Source organism: Tiliqua scincoides, chromosome 9 (assembly GCF_035046505.1).
Source record: "Tiliqua scincoides isolate rTilSci1 chromosome 9, rTilSci1.hap2, whole genome shotgun sequence".
NCBI lineage: Eukaryota > Metazoa > Chordata > Lepidosauria > Squamata > Scincidae > Tiliqua > Tiliqua scincoides.
The window spans coordinates 47,341,419-47,360,468 of record NC_089829.1 but is presented as its reverse complement, the minus strand read 5'-3'; the positions used below and the strand labels follow the sequence as shown (position 1 = coordinate 47,360,468).

General features: G+C 46.3%; 1 protein-coding gene and 1 pseudogene across 1 annotated transcript in view; one reads left to right on the top strand and one right to left on the bottom strand.

The window, feature by feature from the left end:
* NECAB2 (N-terminal EF-hand calcium binding protein 2) overlaps positions 1-19,050 on the bottom strand; it is a 155,168-nt gene that overhangs the window by 87,683 nt on the left and 48,435 nt on the right. Inside the window, exon 3 of the mRNA XM_066637400.1 lies at positions 12,979-13,087. Within this exon, the coding sequence (XP_066493497.1) occupies positions 12,979-13,087 (109 nt within the window). The remainder of the gene's footprint in view (positions 1-12,978; positions 13,088-19,050) is intronic.
* On the top strand, positions 10,438-10,556 carry LOC136660899 (5S ribosomal RNA; annotated as a pseudogene).

Below are 19,050 nucleotides of genomic sequence, written 5' to 3'. Positions count from 1 at the left end.
ATGGCAGGTGGGACCAAGGAGAGTGAGAGGCGGAGCCAGGACCCGGAAGTTATTCCAGATCCTGATCCCACCTCTGGGCAGCCAGGGCAGTCCCGGGCTGCTCGGATTTGTGTCACCTCATCAGGTGGCACAGATCCAAGTAGAGCCATTGGGGCTGCTGCAGCACAACACAGGATAAGGGGAAATGTTTCCCCTTACCCTGGGCTGACCTGCCTGTTTCCAGCGCAAGTTAGGATTGCGCTCTTACGTGCCTTATAGGTTTGTTAGGACTCCATCAAACAATTATACATGAAGTACTTTGTGTACTAAAAATGTGCTACACAAACGTTAAGTATTATCCCACTGTGACCTCCAAAGATTTCAGTTGATATTTAACAAACTGTTTTCAAAGCAGCTTTGGGTCTATAGCAGGGGTGTCCAAAGTTTCTGGCAGGAGGGCCACATCATCTCTCTGACACTGCTTTGGGGGCCGGGGAAAGAAAGAATTAATATACATTTAAAATTTGAATAAATTTACATAAGTTTACATAAATGTATTAAAGATGAACTTATATGAATGAATGAAGGTCTTGCAATAGCTCAAGGCCTATAAAAGGCCTTGCACAAAGCAAGGCTGGCCTTTCCTTTGCTGCTGCTACTGCATCACAGATGTGAAACAGCAAGCAGTGGAGGAAGCCCTCATCCCACAGCTCACACAAAGAGGTCAAACAGTTGCCTTCACACTGAGAGCAGTTGTGTCGGGCCAGTGCGGGCTCCAACAAATCTCTGGAGGGCCAGAGGCTCACTGGAGACTGGGGGCTCCCTGAGGGCCGCATTGAGAGGCCTCGAGGGCCGCAGGTGGCCCCAGGGCCGGGGTTTAGGCACCCCTGGTCTATAGGGATGGTTCCAAAATTTTCCTCATTCAAATCTCACCTTCAACTTTGGAATTTCTAAAGTGGGTTGGCTGGCTGAAATGGGGCTTGGGGCACTGCTCTTTAGTAGTTCCACTCCTTCCTATCTGACAGGTCCCATATGGTGATGCTGTGAGACACCTGTTCGGCACCTTGGCCCTTACAGTTTGGGGTGCCACAGAGTTCTAACCTATCCCCCATGCTTTTTAACATCTCCATGAAACCTCTAGGGGAGATCATCCGGGGGTTTGGAGCGGTGTCAGCAATATGCTGATGACACCCAGTTCTATCTTTCCTTGCCATCTAGTTCTGAAGAAACTGTGGAAGTCCTGGGGTGCCATCTCAATGCAATCGGGGTCCGGATGAAGGCCAATAAGTTGAGACTGAATCCAGAAAAGACAGACATCCTCCTGGTCAGGAAATCCTCAATGCAGGTAATTTCCTTGTAAGAGAATTAAGAACTACTCCCTCATGGCTTTTCGGGAAGGGTTCAAAACATGCCGGTTTTGTCTGGTATTTGGTTGCTGGGTGGATGGGTGTCTTCTGCACCTCTGCAAAAGTGCTGTGGCTTGACTGCTTCCCTGGACTAATTTGTAGCCATGGGGGGGGGGGCAATTAGTCCAGGGAAGCAGTTAAAAATTAACAAACAGCAAGGCCCAGATGTTCTATCTGAGAACTCTTAAAAAATGGCTGATCTTTTAATAAAAAACATAACTGGACTTTTAAAACAGTCTCTGAGCAATACGACTGTATGGTAGCCAACACACCAATACTATTTTAAAAAGGTATCTGAGAGGATCCATAAATTACAGGCTGTGCAGCTCAAGATCTGCTCTGGGTAAACTGGTAGAAAGCAGAATAAAAGATAATTCATATTTTTCTTTAAAGCATGGCTTCACTTCCATTAGGAAATCCACGCAAGTGCTTAACATTCACCGGATCACATCCCAACTTACTCTCCTGCCACCCACAAAAGTATCTGAGAAGGACTGTGCTGCTTCTTGCTTGGGGGTACCAGCAGTGGCATCTCCTCCCTCTCCGCTGCCAGCATGCAAGTTGATACCCTGCAGGGGCGGCTGATGTGTTGAGTAAATGCAGCTTAGACCACACAAGGAAAGCATTTCCCTCCTTGCTCGATTTGTACTTCAGAAATTATTTCTTCAGGCTCCTCACTGATGGGGCATGAAATCCAGTGGTTAGAAAAATGCACTGTCAGGTGTGGAAAAACAGCCCAGCTCTTCTGGTGGCTGGCTCCAGACTCAGCCTTCAGTCCCTGGAGACTTAAATGCCTCCGCTCTTTGCAAAAGCAGCAAGTGAATAAGCCCTGCAAGCAGGAACAGTGGCAAAGGAAGAAACCTGAACCCTTGCCAGGAGAGAAGCGTGCAAGGCGTGGAGCTCAGGTGCTTCCTCTGACACTTTTTCAGAGAACCTAAGCTGAGAAGCATCAGCTTTAGCAGATGGCAAACTGAGAAATCTGTCTAGGGGGCATATGGACACATCCAGGTCACAGTCTTTCCCAAGGGCTGCCTGAGACACAGTATGTAGCTCAAGTTACATAAAGGCTACAGTCCTGTGCAATTTGCCTGGAAGGAAGTCCTACTGAACATAGTAAGACTTACTTCTGTATAAACATGCATAGGCTAGAATTCTAACAGTCCAATCATGGCCACATTTCCAGTGCCAATGCAGCCCTGAGGTAAAGGTAATGTTTCCTTAGCTTGAGGAGGCCTCTGTGATTACCCCCCCCCCCCCAACAAGATGCTGTGCATGCCCTGTTGGCATGGCTGCATCAGTACTGGAAGGTTAGTTAGGACTGGGCTGTAAGAAATTTTTTACATTTATCTGGGATATTTTTTTAATTCCACTTTTCAATTTCTGTACGTTTGTTTCAAACTGTTGCAGCCCACACCAAGCGTTTGGGGTGAGATGAACCAGATCTCTCAATGAAACATCATACCTGTCAAAAGAGGAGGGCTTCACTCTGAGGCCGCGACCCCTCCCTTCACCCACAGCAGAGTGATTATCTTCCTTTCACCTGATGGGGGGAAGGGAGGGGCTGCTTTTCTCAAAGTGAAGTTGTTCTCAGTGCCCAGAGTGAGAAAGATTGATGGATTGTCAGCCAGCAGCCTTCTCTCATATTAAAGAGGCTATTGTTGAATGACTGTTTTCCTTTAATTTAAAGGGCCCTTCTCATCACGCTGAGATAGTAAAATCCATGGATTTTTCCACGGGTAAGAGAAGAAAGTAAGAAAAGCAGTTTTTTAAACTGTGATTTTAAAGGGATGCATTTTTCTCCTTCTCCAGGGATCAGCACATTCAGATCATTTGCAGAGGCCATTTGTGTTGAGTCACACCCATGTATAAAAAACTCGTGTCTAACAAGGCTGGACCTGTATTTGTTCTTGCACTTCAAAATTTATTACTGCACCAATGGAGAGCATATCTGTTAGTGGCTTCCTGACATGGCTACAAATACTTCCATGTGGGGCTTAGAACTGAGTTCACTCTTCTGCTTTGCCCATTGCTTGGACAGACCAACTGGCTCCCGGATTCCTCTCTCCCCTGTGCTACTTGCTATTGTGTTCAAACTTCCTATTTGATTATAATATATAATAATAATAATCTGGACTATCTGTCTGCTTTCTGGACTGCTTATCCAGTTGCAGACCCTGCCTTGCAATTACATCTTCCTCTGCCCACATCCTCCTGCAAATCTACCCCAAGCTCCATTGGTGCCCGTCTTCCTGGGACTTGAGCTCTCCCCTGGTGAGCCAAGGTCTTGCTCCAGACTCCTCTTGCCACCGAGCAATGCAATCACCCTTTCTCTTCTTTTCACTCTTTCTTGCACTTCTGATCAGGGATAGTGACCACATGAATCATCATTATACACAGGGCACAGCACAGCAATGTTCAGTGTTTCACAATTATTATCTATGATAGCAATTATTATCCATTGTGGTAATCTATTATCTAGTGTATCACAATTATTATAAATTATTATAACAGCTCTGTAAAATAAATAATATTACCCTCATACTGCAGATGGAGAAGACTGGAGCTGAGAGCAAGCGATGTGCCTAAGGCCACTTGGTGATTTCATGGCAAAGGTGAGATTTGAAACGTGGCTCACTAGACTAACCCCAGACCTAGGCTACCCCATGGACAGACCGGCAGGTGATCAGGCAAGTCACAGCTTGATCTATGAGCAGTGATGCACACCTCATTATCCAGGATTAGAAGCTCAAATGAGAGATACAATTATTGATTTTTCACAGGCATATTCTGCCCTTCATCTAAAGGGATCGGTGCATTGTGCACAGCTCCTTCCTCAGCTCTTATTGTCATCACAGATCTGTGAGGTAGGTTAAGTTGAGAAGTAGGAACTGGCCCCAAATCACCCAGTAAGATTCACGGCTGAGCAGGGGCTTGAACCCAGGTCTGCCTGGTCCTAGTCCAACACATTAACCACTCTGCCACCTCTGCTGGGATGGTCGCTGCAGTAGCACTGTCCAGACACCTGCAGGGGAGGTGCTGCAGGGCAGAATTGCTCAGGGAAACAGTTCTCTCTGCCTGTGAGCTGCAAGGGAAGTGCATGGAGTACGTCTCTGGTTCAAGGCTCCCATCACTTTGCAACCAGGGGATAACCTTCCCATTATGGACAGACTCTTACACAACCTGCAGTGCTGCTCTCCTTTCCTTAAGCAGAAAAAAACAGAACCAAGCAACACTGAGCAAGCTATTTCTGTTTATGACTTAATCATGTTTCCTTGCAGCTTTAGTATGAAATTCATTCTCCTGCTTCTATACTCCAGCTCCGGGAGAGAACAGCAGCATAAGTTTTACTGCTAGCTAAAAGGCTGAGTCAGTGCCCTGCTACTGGGATCTATTCTCTGGCCATGAACCGCAAGTAAGAGTTCTTTCGCATCAACACAAGTTAAATGATGACAAAAGCAATCATTTAACTAGCCCCCAGTGAAAGCAACACCTGGGCTAATGTCCACTGGCTCTAGCAATTCTGCTCAAGCACCATCCCATTTATCTCCATTTAGAAGAAATTTAACACTGAACGTGTTTGATTAAGCACTCAGTGGAGAAATTCAGGACCACATTTGAGAGAAGACAGTATTCACTGCATCTTGGCAATAACAGTTTCAGGTTTTTCCTCTAATGCCATATTTATGAAATCAGCCTCTTGTATGCCCAGTTTAATTCACACAAAGAAATGATCATTGACCCAAGACTGCCTAACACCTGAAGCTGCATCTCAAATGCTTCCCCCATCCGATGATGTGCCAACCTCTGCTCCTCCCACACGCCAACAATCTTAGCCCTGAACACTTCTCCCCTCCACATTTGCTTGTCTTCTCTGTGCCTCTTTTTCTTTTCAAATCCAGGGAGTGGAAGGAGCAGCAGCAGCAACGGAGGCAAGTAGGCATCCACCACTAACCTGCTGCCTAAGGCAACCACTTCAGTTGGCCTCATGGATGGGCCAGCCCTGCCTAGTTGTATAACTCAACTAATACATGCGTCACTATAAACTGTCTCAGATAAGAGTGGGGCACCGAGAATCTCCCCAGGTGATCTCAGGGATGAGCAGGCTCTTAGGAAGGAAGGTGATCCCTGACACCTTGGCCCCAAGCCATGGAGCGCTTGAGAAGGTCATAACCAACACTTTGAATTGAGCCTCACGCACTGGCCAGCCCTGCCAGTCATCCACCTGTAACAATTTGTAATAAATTTGCACCTCATTTCTGACTTTAAACAAGATGCTACAATATCTTTACATTTCCTTTTGTCATAGGAAATGAAAATGCCTTTAACTTTGTGAGCGGCTCTCTGCTGGGATCACTGACATCACCAGCAGACACTGCTCAGATCAGAACTAGCCCTGCCCCTTCATTCTCTCCAGAGAATCAGCAGAAAATAGCTAACTGACAGTGCCTGAACAGCGTTATCAGAGCTACAGTATTAGAAAAGAAATGAAACAAGATGAGAAAGCAAACATACATTTAAGTTGCAACTGAATACCTACTGAACCTATTGAATACAGTGGCACTTCGGAGGATGCTTAGGACTGGTTAAGATAGTACTGCTAAGGTCACATCTGTTTTGACCCTGGTCAAGCAAGACTACACCTGAAAGATAGCTTCATTCCAAAAGTGTAATTTTGGCTCACACCTGGAAAAGCAATGAAAGAAAAAGGTACTAAACTTTGTTACCAAGTCCAAACCTCTGGGGGCTGGCAGGAAAGTGATTTTTGAAACAACCTCATGTAGGATGGTGGCAAGCAGTCAAGAGGATTTCATGCTTGTTTTATGAACTGACCTTGTTAAGTTGTCAAGGTGCATTCCTCTGCAGGTCACTTGCTGCTTAGTGAGTGGCAGTTGTGACTCTAACTTCTATATTAAAAAGTCTCTTATAACAGAACTCCTAAATTTACTGCTTGGAATGGGTGGGCAATTTCTCTCTCTCTCTCTCTCTCTCTCACACACACACACACACACACACACACACACACACACACACCACTACCTCTAGACTGCAATTTTAAAGCAGACTTACTATGGGGCCTTAAGTCAGTCTTCCTTGCTAGATTGGGAAAGTCACATTTCTAAGTGGAATTTCAAGGGTAAATTGCTGATTTCTTGGGCTGGGCCACGCATGCATTTAAGTGGCTACCTCAAGCAGTGATTGAGGGGCTACTGATCTGCTGCCAACAGAGCGCTGGTCATTGCGCCCCCCATGTTTTGGGGCCAGCTATCCACCCACCACTGTTGCCACAGTACCGGTGGTGTGTCATCTCAGGGACTAGGAGGTATACTGGCCTTTTCCCAAACAAAAAAAAAAAACTTACTATAGCTTTGCCAGCTACTAGCTTTTTAAGGCTGGAATCCTATGTACGGTTACCTGGCAGTAAGTTGCATTGACCTCAGTGGAACTTCTGAGTAGAAATAAGTAAGATGTTGGCATCCTTCAGTCTCGGAAGACTATGGTGTCACGCTCTGAATGGTGGCACTGGAACAGAGTGTCCTCTCCAGTGCGCGAAGTCTGGGTAAAGTAGGTATGGAGGATAGGCTGTTACCCATGCAGCAAATCCCCCCTCTCCACGTCGCTGAAATGGTCCAATGGAAAGGCAGAGGCCAATACGGTTGGTTCCAGCGGCGTCGCAAGAGTTGCCAGAACATGACTGTGTTCAGCCACGAACTGCCTCAGGGACTCCGGCTCCGGATTGTGCCTCGAGGTTGACTCCTGAAGCCTTTTCCACAACTGGATGTAGCCACAAGGCAGTGGAGGTTTGGGATCAGAGTTTTCCTTCTCTCAGATGAGCTGCCTTCCCAGGCTGACGAGTCCCATCTACCCGGTGGCTGTTTAGTCGCCTCTTATGACAAGTACAGCCAAACTGAGGGCCTATTCTTATCCCCTTATCTTACTTATCCCTAAGTAAGATAGTGCTGTCCAAATGACCCTAAGATCTAGAGGCAGATGACAGACTGCTGTTTCTGTACTTAATATATGGAGGAAGCCCTATAAATAACAAACAGGAAGTTCCTGTCTGCAGTGTCCAGCCCTTGGTTCACCTAGCTCAGCCCTGTCAGACACTGGCTGGCAGCCACTTCCCAGTGTTTCAGAGATCGTTCCCACTCCTACCTGGAGATGCTGCTGGAGAATGAACCAGAGAGCAGCTGTGGGCAGAACTGTGGGGAGTCATAGTGTTCTTCCCCCCATTAATTTATTGTAATGAAGCCATCAGCCCTGATGAAGGTAGAATTCCCATCACACCAGGAAATTCAAGCCAACCAAGTTTTGTTCTTATTCATCGCAGTCTTCTAATCCCTTATTGAAATTTGAGGAATTCTTTGAAAATGGACATATCATAAAATGTGGCTGCGTACTCTGGGTGAAGTCTCTTTGTTTTTTGCTGTTGGAGACAATCACATGCGTACAAAAGTGAAGCAATTACTGTCACCTGAGGCCTAGTTGAGATAATTAACGAGGAACGGTGGCATGTGAATGCCTCTTGCTTGATTTATTTTTTTACTAAACTTGTCTGTCCCATTTCCAAAGCTTTGCTCCAGTAAGCAGACAAAGAAATTACCCAAGGGAATTTGTCTCACCAGAATAGTATGAGATTTCTCTTCGGGTCTGAATTGGAATTGGAAATGGAAAGGGGGGCAAATGGATTTATGCAGAGCTGCCACCTTCAGCTGAATTCTTGCTCATGAGAAACTGCAGCCCAAACACCACTTTAAAAGACAAAACCTTCTGAACAGCAGTAAGGAGAAAAGCAACGCAGCGACTCTCCAAAGGACTCATACTGGGCTTATTCAAATGCTGAAGCCGAATCTGTTAAACTTTCTAGAATTGTAGGGTCTTTTCACACATTATGAAAGGGCACACTCAGGTTTGCTGCTGAAAGTAGACTCCCCATGCAGCAGTGTCAATATCTCACACTCTGAATGAATACAACACATACCTTTCCAAGCACAAACAGGTTCCCACTTGTCAGGATCCCTGGCATTGCTCATTTATTTTGTTCCCTCCTTCACTGGATTCAACTTAATACTTGACATCAGGCACTAGGCTAGCATAGCGGCAGACAGTATCTGTTTCATGTTTTTCTCCTCCAGAAATGTGGCTGAATTCCATAGCTTAATTGATATTCAAGACCCAGTTTGAACTTTTGTTTATCTAGGGCACAGTCAAATGGACCACAGCACTTCCCTGTATCAAGAAAAGGGGTGGTGTATGTGGAGACGCAGAGAAGAAAACAGGCAATTAAAAACACAAGCCTGACAGTAATAGAAGAGGGACCACTGCAAAACCCATTTAAATGTTCAGCATCATTAAAGCCACCAAGTGCAGATTAAAAAGGCATGCTTTGAATGAGATGATACAGTGGCTGAACATGGCAGTAAAAATAATTGGTTTCTCCAACAACCAGAATGCAGGCGAATAATCCTGCAACTGGCATGAGGTTGTGCATGTATGTTGCTGATCAAAACTACAGGAATCAGCCCGTCTTGCGTGTGAAAATGCTAGAAAAGCAAACTCATGGGGGAAATTTCCCCTGGGATCTGGGGATAAGAATAGGCCCTCAGTTTGGCTGTACTTGTCGTAAGAGGCGACTAAACAGCCACTGGGTGGATGGGACTCGTCAGCCTGGGAAGGCAGCTCATCTGAGAGAAGGAAAACTCTGATCCCAAACCTCCACTGCCTTGTGGCTACATCCAGTTATGGAAGAGGCTTCAGGAGTCAACCTCGAGTCCCTGAGGCAGTTCATGGCTGAACACAGTCATGTTCTGGCAACTCCTGCGACGCCGCTGGAACCAACCGTATTGGCCTCTGCCTTTCCATTGGACCATTTCAGTGACGTGGAGAGGGGGGATTTGCTGCATGGGTGACAGCCTATCCTCCATACCTAATTTACCCAGGCTTCGCGCACTGGAGAGGACACTCTGTTCCAGAGCCACCATTCAGAGAGTGACACCATAGTCTTTCGAGACTGAAGGATGCCAACAAGGGGGAAATTTATCACTGAAGGGAATCAGACACTTGGGAATTCCACTCCTGCAGCCTGTACTAGGGCAGTGTGAGAACTGACAGTGTCAAATGCCACTCCCCTTGCCCAGTACCATGGCTGCAGTCACCTCCCCCCTAGAGTGTCTCCAAGAAGACATCAAGCCCTTCACTCTCCTCTCCCCACCTCTTTCATTCTGTCCCCGCCTTCCTTTCCAAATGTCCTGAGCACAGGTGGAGGAGCAGTGGCAGCAGTGGAAGAAGCAGAGATGAATGGTGGTAGCAACAGCATCAGGAGCCCCCCCCTCCAATCTGCCATTGGGGCAACCACTTCAGGCTTCTATTTGCCACCACCATACATGGTGTTTGATATACTTTCACAAGCAAAAAGACAGGTCCCTGCCTTCAAAGAGCTTACACCTACCAAACTCACCAAGCAGTTCTGAGACTTTCATTTAAGGAGTCGAGAATCAGGCCTAAAGTCACGAGATGGCCTTAAGCCATTCAGTTGGGATATAATAAGAGGGAATGACTTGCTTAAGGCCACGGAACAAAATCATGAAAGCATGAATTCAGGCATGATTTTTACAGGGTTGTTGTAAAAAACTAAGAGTCCAATCCTGAGCTCTCACCGCTGGCCGTCTGCCAGCGCTGAGTGTGGTACAGACCACCGAGCAGCGGAGAGGTAGGTGGGGGCAGGGGGAAGGCAGAGAGGAGGCATTCTGGGGAGATGGGGGAGGGTGGGGAAAGGGCAAGGAGGAGGCGTGCCAGGGGGAGGGAGCGGGGACCATTGGAGCTCCACTCCACTGGATCCTGAGTTCTGTGTTGGCTGCAGTCCAATTCTACTGCAGAATTGAGTAGCCCCACTGTGGGGCTACTTTCCTTACCAGGGGAAGGGGATAAAAGTTCCTTTCCCCCGAGGAGCCAGCAGCGGCTGCCCTGTTCCACACAGGCAGCTGCAGCAGCTGTCTCAGCGCTACGGCAAACCTGGTGCAACGGGCAGCTCAGGATTGGGCTGTAAATAAATACAGGCTATCGAGTCCCATCCCTGCACATACCCAATCTCGTCTGATCTCGGAAGCTAAGCAGGGTCAGGCCTGGTTAGTACTTGGATGGGAGACCGCCAGGGAATACCAGGTGCTGTAGGCTTATACCATAGTCTTTCGAGACTGAAGGTTGCCAACCAAATAAAATACATCCAAAGTGGTTGGCACACTCAGAAAATGCGACAGAAGTGCTAAGTAATATTGTCTGCCTTCAACCCAAGGCAAGCATCATGGCCCTGCGAGATTTTCTCCAGCTTGGATTCTAATCCAAGTTAGAGAAGAACTCCCTTGTTCTGCACTGATCTCCTGCCTTACCTGACCAAGTGTCAGGTGTGAAAGGCAAAGTCTGACACCTGACACAAAATAGGGAGTCTGTTGGCAGTCTCTTTCCTCCCTGATGGACCACTGCTAAGGCAGCACCCCAGACACCAGGGATCCTGACAAATGCAGTTTTCCCAGGTGCCCAAGTCTTTTTGAAGACATCAAGCATCCTGGAAAGCACAAGTCCCAGAGCTTAGCCTGAGGAAAAATTCAAAGGTGCCATGTAAAACATTTTTTATTTACAAGCTGGCCTCATTCTTCTTGAGCTACAGAGTTCTTTTTCAGGGTTACTACAATAGAAAAGCAAACATACTGTAAACGTTATAATGGAGTAATTACTCCCACTGCTATTTTATACAATGCAGTTGGCACTGATCACATATAACAAAAGATCTTGTTAACAGTGTGATCGCACTCATCAGATTAACTCTGGTTATGAGAGCATTTTATCCCCAACTCTTTTTCATTCCTTTTGGCACAAATTAAGTAATGACAGACTTTAGAATGTCCTGTCCAGAAGGCAGGGCAAAGATCAGCCTGGAGTGTGCAGCAAGCAGAAGGTGCGAAGGCAGAAGGACAGACCCTGAGCAAATGAACAGGGTGGAGCAGATTCAAGCATGGACTGTCTTGCTACTAATGCTACTGAATGCAGTTGTGCAGATAGCCTTTCTTGCCACATTTTTCTGAATCATCTTTGCTGGAGCTAAAAGCTATATAGTTGTGTGATGAAGATGGAGAGGAAGCTGACTGGCTGGTCCCTGCAGGGATTCTGCCTGCTGCTTTCCATTGCTCTCTTGCTGGTGTACAACTTCAATAAAGAGTTAATAATGAGACTGTTGCTCGCAGGCATTGGAGGTTTTCTTGCGTTCAGACCAACTTCCTCTGTATTTTAGATAACAGGTGTGGTGAAAATACCCAATTTCTCTCTATTTCTTTTGCCCATTTTTTCACCTACGTTGACTCTTTGTCACCTTCTCTTCATTCCCCAACTGATGGGTGGACAAAGAAAGTGGATTTGAGCCAATGCACTGGATCGTGAAGCACACTGGAGTCCTAAAAATGGGCAAGTCAAGGACCCCAGTGAAAGCCCAGTATTCAACCCCACAGGTGAAAGTGGATCAATGTCTGTTTATGTAGAAAAGACCACGAAAGTTGGGTTGTACACACTCCCCTTCTGAAGTGGCCTGCCATTGGGAGCATCCTGGTCAGATGTGGTGCAAGGGACCATGAACCTGGACTGGACTGGCATGAGTACACAGCGTAGGAGAAGTACTCACAGTTCCATTCATGTTATGTGTTAATGTTTTGTTCTATTTTCAGTGTGCTTTTCAACCTCCATGCCAACCTTTGCCTAAGTCACTCACTACGCCATTCTCAATTCTTCATGCCTTATTTTGGACTTAAAAGGGCAAAATTTACTCCTCACTGTTTTGCTGTTTTAATGCTTAATAAACTTTCTTTATTTCATTGTTTGCCTGCCTGGTCTCCATTCACTGGGGACAGAGCTGGTTTGCCATGTCTGCCAGCCTGCCAGCTTTCACTACTGTCTGGCTTTTAAGGGACCACCAGGGATGTGCGAAGGAGGTTTTCACAAGGCAGCCTTCTTCTGAGTCCCTTTGGCCTTGGGTGGTAGCAGGAAAACTAGTCAAAATAGGCTACGGGACAAGAGAGAAATTAGTCCTCAACACTGAGCTGGCCTGAAGAGCGCCTGGGACAAGAGTCCTTCAGAGGCAGCACCCACAGAGACTAAGCCCCCAGACTTCTTGAAGAACCAACACTTCCCATACCAGAAACCTTACATTCTCCAGGTCCAGCACACACCACTGGCAACAAGCAAGGCAGAAATAGAGAGGAGACAAGTATGTGCCTTCAGGGCTAGAAGTCTGCCCTTTCAAGCCTTCCACTCTCATGGGAAGTATGGAAAGCTTCAGCTTCTCAGAGCAAATTACTCCCTTGGAGCTATCCAGGGTCTTGCAACTCTAATCTCCCTTGCCCATCCGCAGCTGCCCACTCTAGTTTTCATGGGTCTCTGCTTGTAATCTGGACACAATCTTCCTTGCTGCTGCAGTTACCATGAGTTTATAATGACTCCTCAGTCTCAGTGTTTACATGGCCACTTAGCCCAGGACGAAAACGGTAGTGAACCAAAAGTAGCTTTGCAGGACAGATTGGTGGACTGGTTAAGGAGTTCAAGGGAAACTCACTTGGTGTTGTCAGAATCAATGGTATGGAACAGCTTTTCAAGCTCCTCCTCGTTAAGAGTCCCATCAGAAAAGAAGGCCTGGAATTCCTCCAAGGACAGCTTCCCATCATCTGTAAGCAGTGAAACAGAAGGCATTACAAGCAAATTAGGGAGAAAAAAACCACACATTAATGGGGAAAACACATCCAATATAAGAAGAAATTGATCTGCTGCTAGAGAGGCATTTTCTTGGCACTGTCAAATTTTTACAAGAGCTGGAAGATTGTCAAACATTTTCCTGCACCAAGACGATGTTTTTCAATGCCTTGTATTATTTGTCTTAGTTGCCTTTAAAAGCCATTAGGACACAAGTCCCTTTAAAAAGAAAAAGGTTTGGTGGACCAGGAACGAAAAATGTTTGGAGCAAAATGTGGAGCTCAGGATGTTACACAGAGTTATTCAACATTAAAACAGTTAAAATATTAAAACAAATGTCTTTCATTTACGAATATTGTGAAAATATGATGAAACAACATGGATTATACAACTTCCCAGCAGCTCCCCAGTCTTCCTTTCAGAGCCGAATTACAATTAATTTCAACACTCAAAACCCTATCTTCAGTACAATTTGCAATAAACCAGTTAACAGCTTACATCTTATAAAGATGATCAGAGTTGGGTATTGGTTTGGTACTGGTCAGGGCCCACACAGCCAGGCCAATCCTTGAAACCCCACCCAAATGACTTACACTGCCACTGTACCCAGCTCCTCCATTTACAATGAACACACACACCCCATAGACTCAGGCACCCTGTCTCTAGGACAGGGGTGTCAAACATAAGGCCTGGGGGCTGGATGTGGCCCGTGGAAGCTTTTTATCAGGCCCTCAGGCTCTCAGCTGCTGAGCAGTGCTGTTACTGCTAAAGGGGCAACCTCCCATATCTTGAAATATGATAAAGATTTGTGTGTTTTCTCTTCTGTCATTTTCAGTTAATGAATTCCTGAGAAAAAGTGCTTATTTTTGGTTGTTTAATGACATCACTTCCTGCCTAACAACATGAATTCCAGCCCTCAGCAGGCAACACGAATGCCATTCGGCCCTCGGTATGAAACGAGTTTGACAGCCCTGCTCTAGGAGACGCTTCCATCAGAGGGTGGAAGGGGCATCACTGCCTACATGTCTAGGTGGAAACTCCTCCTCCCATTCTTGTTGTTGGGGAGGGCAAGTGCAGGACTTTGTCCCACCTCCTGGAACTGGCACTAAAGCTGATCTCATTTAAAGAGAGTTAATTTGAGTGGCTTCATTGCCTCCCAAACTTTAAACAACCATCCTCTATCAGTGGGCACAAATAAGCCTTCCAAGGTTTCCCAAATACCAATCTTGCCATCATTAACAAATGTAAAATTGCCTCCTGATATACCAGGGAACCATCTGCTGTACATAATTCAACAACACCATACTAGGATCCAGGGAAAGAGAGATTTCCAACCTTTAGTTAGCAGTCAACATGACCACAATTGCTATTTTAAAAACGCATGTGCCATTTTATCTCAATTGGAAAATGTCTAACAACCACTCTGTCCAGGCCGCAGAATATACCATGTAAAACACCATCAGTAAAACAAGCAAAGACATTGGTCTGTTTTGAGCAACAGATGCAATGTTGCTCAACAAACAAGATGCAATGACACAACGACAACAAGATGCAATGACACAACATTTTTGAGGGGGAGGAAGCATGATGGAGTTCAAAAGTTGTAACTTGGCAGAAACTTGGAAGAATCCCCTGCCTTCCACCAAGTTTTTCAGGTAGGTTTTCATCCCTGCCCCAACCACTGCTGTTCTACCTCTCAACCACAAGGTGGCACATGGACTGAGTTTCCATCCCTATTGTCAAGACAGCAGGCTTAACCCCCTCCCCCCAAGAATCTTCATCAAGAGTAATTCATTGTCCACTTTCTCACACTCCATGTCTGGAATCAGGTCTGGCCCACCAATGATGTTACTGGACGTCTGTGACGGGGACCTAAAAATCTCTTAAAAGATAAGTTGCTAAGACAGCCAATGTGGTGTAGTGGTTAGAGCACCAGAACAGGACCTGGGATCAGTTCTCCACTCAGTCATGAAACTTCCTGGTTAACCTTGGGCCAGGCACAACTTCATTATGAGAATAAAAAGGCGGGAGAAAAATGTGCGCTGCCCTAATGCTTCTCTAAGAAAGGCAGGCTGTAAATGCAATAAATTTAATCCCCCCACGGGGATGTGAGATGTGCCCCTGGGAGGAGGCACCACCCCAAGGGGGTAGGGCTGCATCAAATGGGCTGGGCTTGCTCATGGCCCTAGCTCAGGGGACCTCTCTAAAGGAAACAGACCAAGGAACTAACGTTGCTGCAGGAAGGGGGGCTCTATTTAATCCAAGGGTTGTTCCCTTCACAAGCTGCTGCACACTTGGTCCCAGCATGCTTCAGGCAGGGCTCCTGACTCCTGGATCTGCCTCCAGGCCCTGAAGAGCTGTCTCTTCCTGAGGCATGCCAGGGCCTTTGGTCCTCAGATCTTGCTTCAGCCACAAAGAACCCAGTTCAGCTACTGGGCTGGGGTTCTGCAGGGGGTGGGACCGATCTGGTCCACTGCCCTAGGCTTCCTAGCATTGGACAGCTAGCATTGGCCACCCATCAGGATGGAGGATGGAGGCCAGAATGTGAAACCAGATCAGAATGAAACATCTGAATGTTGTGGTTCTTGAAAGAAAGAACAGCCAAGCGGCAGGAGGGTCAGGCCCTGGCCAAAAGGATCATTCTTCCCCTCTAGAGGACTTCCAGGTGTCCAGCAGTCCTGCCAGCCTCTTCCCCCACCTGTGTCACTTCCCAGACTTGTCCCCAGGGGTCTAGGCTTGCTGCAGCATTGAGAGGTGCCCTCCCAACCCAGCCAGTCACCCTTTAATTCCTACAGCAGCCTCTGCTTTTAGGAGGTTGGGCACCACCATCTTAGGAGGGCTACGTTCTGGTGGGATTGCCCAAGACCTTCGTCAGGGCAATCTCAGGCAATTTCGCAGAGGTTCTCCAAAAGTGTGGTACCACTGTGACAGAATGGAAGATGGAATTCAAAATAGCTGGCTCCAGGATGACTTTTAACTGAAATATCGACACATTATCCACAGAGAGGATAGGCTGCTTTTGAAGCATGGGAATAATTCAGTGAGGCACATGGAAGCAGTTTCACTTATTGCTAAAAAGAATCCAGCCCCAAATTTGGGGATCCACAGTTCAATCAACTAAAATCAGGGCTGCGAAAATTGAGATTCAGGAAGTGAAGCCTGGGGATGCCACACAGTTGCATACTAGTGGACGGCCAAAAACATCATAAGAACATAAGAACAGCCCCACTGGATCAGGTCATAGGTCCATCTTCCTGTAGGTCCACCAATGTCCCAGGGAGCACACAAGACAATAAAAGACCTGCATCCTGGTGCCCCCCCTTGCATCTGGCCAGGGAGATCCAGTGCCAGAGAAGAGCCCTCAGCAAATGGATGGGGAAATTGGAAAGAAGAGGGGGGAATCTTTAATCTTTTGATTTCCTTTTTTTCAGTGAAAAAAATGGCTATATTTACTTTTCCAAAAAGACAGTGAAGTCTTCACTGGGAATGTTGGGATCAACTAAAATATACCAAAATAGTCAGCAAGCTGTAGAGTTCTCCAGAACTCTTTATTAGTCTGAATGTCAAGCAAAACAAAAACACAGCAGGGATGGGGATGGACAAAATAATGGATATAATAGAGAAGACCCAACCGTAGCAGTTTCATCAAGCTCTTGAGACGGAGTGCCAGAGATTTTATACAGATTTCGTTTGACTGGCCTATGCTAGGTCACTGGCACTTGATAGGAGATTTCCCTTCTACTTTTCAGAGTTGTAAGTCTTGTGACATCATCAGACCCCACCCCAGAAATCTCAGTCTTTCACTGTGCCCAGCCCGCCCACCTTATAGGAAACAGATCTCAATTTTCACTCAATGGCTACTGCGACCAGGGCTGAATTCTCTTTTTTCCCCCTGCAAATATACAATCTAGCACAGCCATTTTCAACCACTGTGCCGTGGCACACTGGTGTGCCGCAAGTGGTCCACAGGTGTGCCACAGGAATTTGAGGGAAGGTCATTTATTAGTAGGGCCAATGGGGGATGTGAGCCCCCACTGGCAGCACGGTGTGCCTTGTCAATTGTCAAAAACCTGATGGTGTGTCTTGACAATTTTAATGCCTGGTCAATGTGCTGTGTGATGAAAAAGGTTGAAAATCACTGATCTAGCAATTACTCAGCCCTGTCTCCAACACCAAGTAGAACACACAAGGGCATTTTAAAGCTGAGAGTAAAAGTAAAGAGAAACAGGATAGTTCCAATATTGCCAAATCTGGAGATGAATTTTAGTGTGCTTGATACAGAGTCAACAGAAGACCAACTGGGTAGTGATGACTGGAGGGCGTGGAGTGAAATGAAATGGAAAAAATCCTTTCAACATATGAGGGAAAAGGAGGGGGTCCTCGAGTGCTGAAAACTTTGCTTTATTATTTCCAAAAACTGAAATGCAACATTCTCAAGGAACTAAGCTGATAAACCCTTTAAAGCTTCTCCCAGAAGCTTAAAAATCTGCAATGAAGACTGATACTTATGCAAGACCTGGTGTAAAATCCGGTTCCTTTAAGCCGTGTATCTATAATTGTTTTAGCACACTCACAGCATTAAGCACAATACACAAAAGGAGCTTGCTAGAAGCAAAGCAGCAAGAAGTTTTGTAAGATAAGACAGACCACTATCCGGGCAAAAACTTGGAAGTTATAATGAACGGCTGAAGAAACTCCTTCCCCAAAGTCTGGCTGAACAGCTGTAATTTCCTGCTTATACACCCAGCACAAGTGAAGATAAAGTGATACTAATTTGGGCCACTTTGTATCCCAGGAGGCTTATCAGGAAGGACACAGAAAAGTCAATTTGAAGATACAGGAAAGTAAGGATAGGCTGTAGGAAGGATAAGAACTTAAGCTTGCCTAGATATAATTTAATGTCCAAGGGTGCTCAGATGCAGCAAATGAACTGTCAGGTGGACTCCACCAGAAGCATTAAAACCCTCGGCCTCAGCCCTATTATGGATAAACTGACATCGGGCTGGGATTCAACATGCATTTTACAACAGGAAATCTTGTCCTGCCTGAAAGGCGCAGAGGGAGAGAGGACACACTTGTAATTTTTCCTCATCATTCTCGAGCGCAGGTCAGACAGCGAGATCAACTGGGAATAGATTCAAGAAAGACACACAAATGTCTTCCTCACAATACTGGTGCTGACCCATTCGACGAGGGGTGTTTGCAAAAGAAATCGCCCTCACTGGAGTGCTTGTGAACAGCATCAAGAAAAAAAGGTCAACCTGCAGAGGCTCCACCTTCTGGCAACAACCAAATCAAGTGCTTGCAAAGTTTCAAACACAGAGCCTCAAGGACGGCTGCCCCCCCAAGTAAAGTGCTTCCCTTTTGTGACTGTGGCAGTGGGCTCTTCCAAGGCCCAAGTGGTCTTGTTCCTCAGGAAAGGAAGAGACATGATTTGTGTCCTTTCCAGCAGACACAAGGCCCTCAAAGGTCTTTCTTCAGGGCAGAAATTACAGAAACAGGATTCCACTTCCTACGGGGCATTCTTGAACTACCAGTCTCCAGCAAAACAGAATGTTGCTGGGGCACTACAAGCACCCACCACTGTCTTACCCCCCCCCCACCCAAGGTTAAGAACTCCGCTTTGAGGAAAGCACAACTGAGAGGTGTCTCCAACCCATTGGCAGTGGCCACTGTGCATTTGAGCCTTTGTGAGTGATCAGATCCCTCAAAAAATGTCAAGCTTGCATGAACATTTTCAAGTCTTTCCAAGCATCTCAATCAATCATCTGTCAGCTTTCACATGGAGTACAGGGAAATGTTTTATCCCATGTTGAACACTGGGATGCACATGCAGCCCTATTTTACACAGTGCATAACTAAGTGATGCAATTCACTCCCACAAGCTACAGTGATGACCACTAGTTCAAAAAGGGTAGACAACTTCGTGGGGAATAGT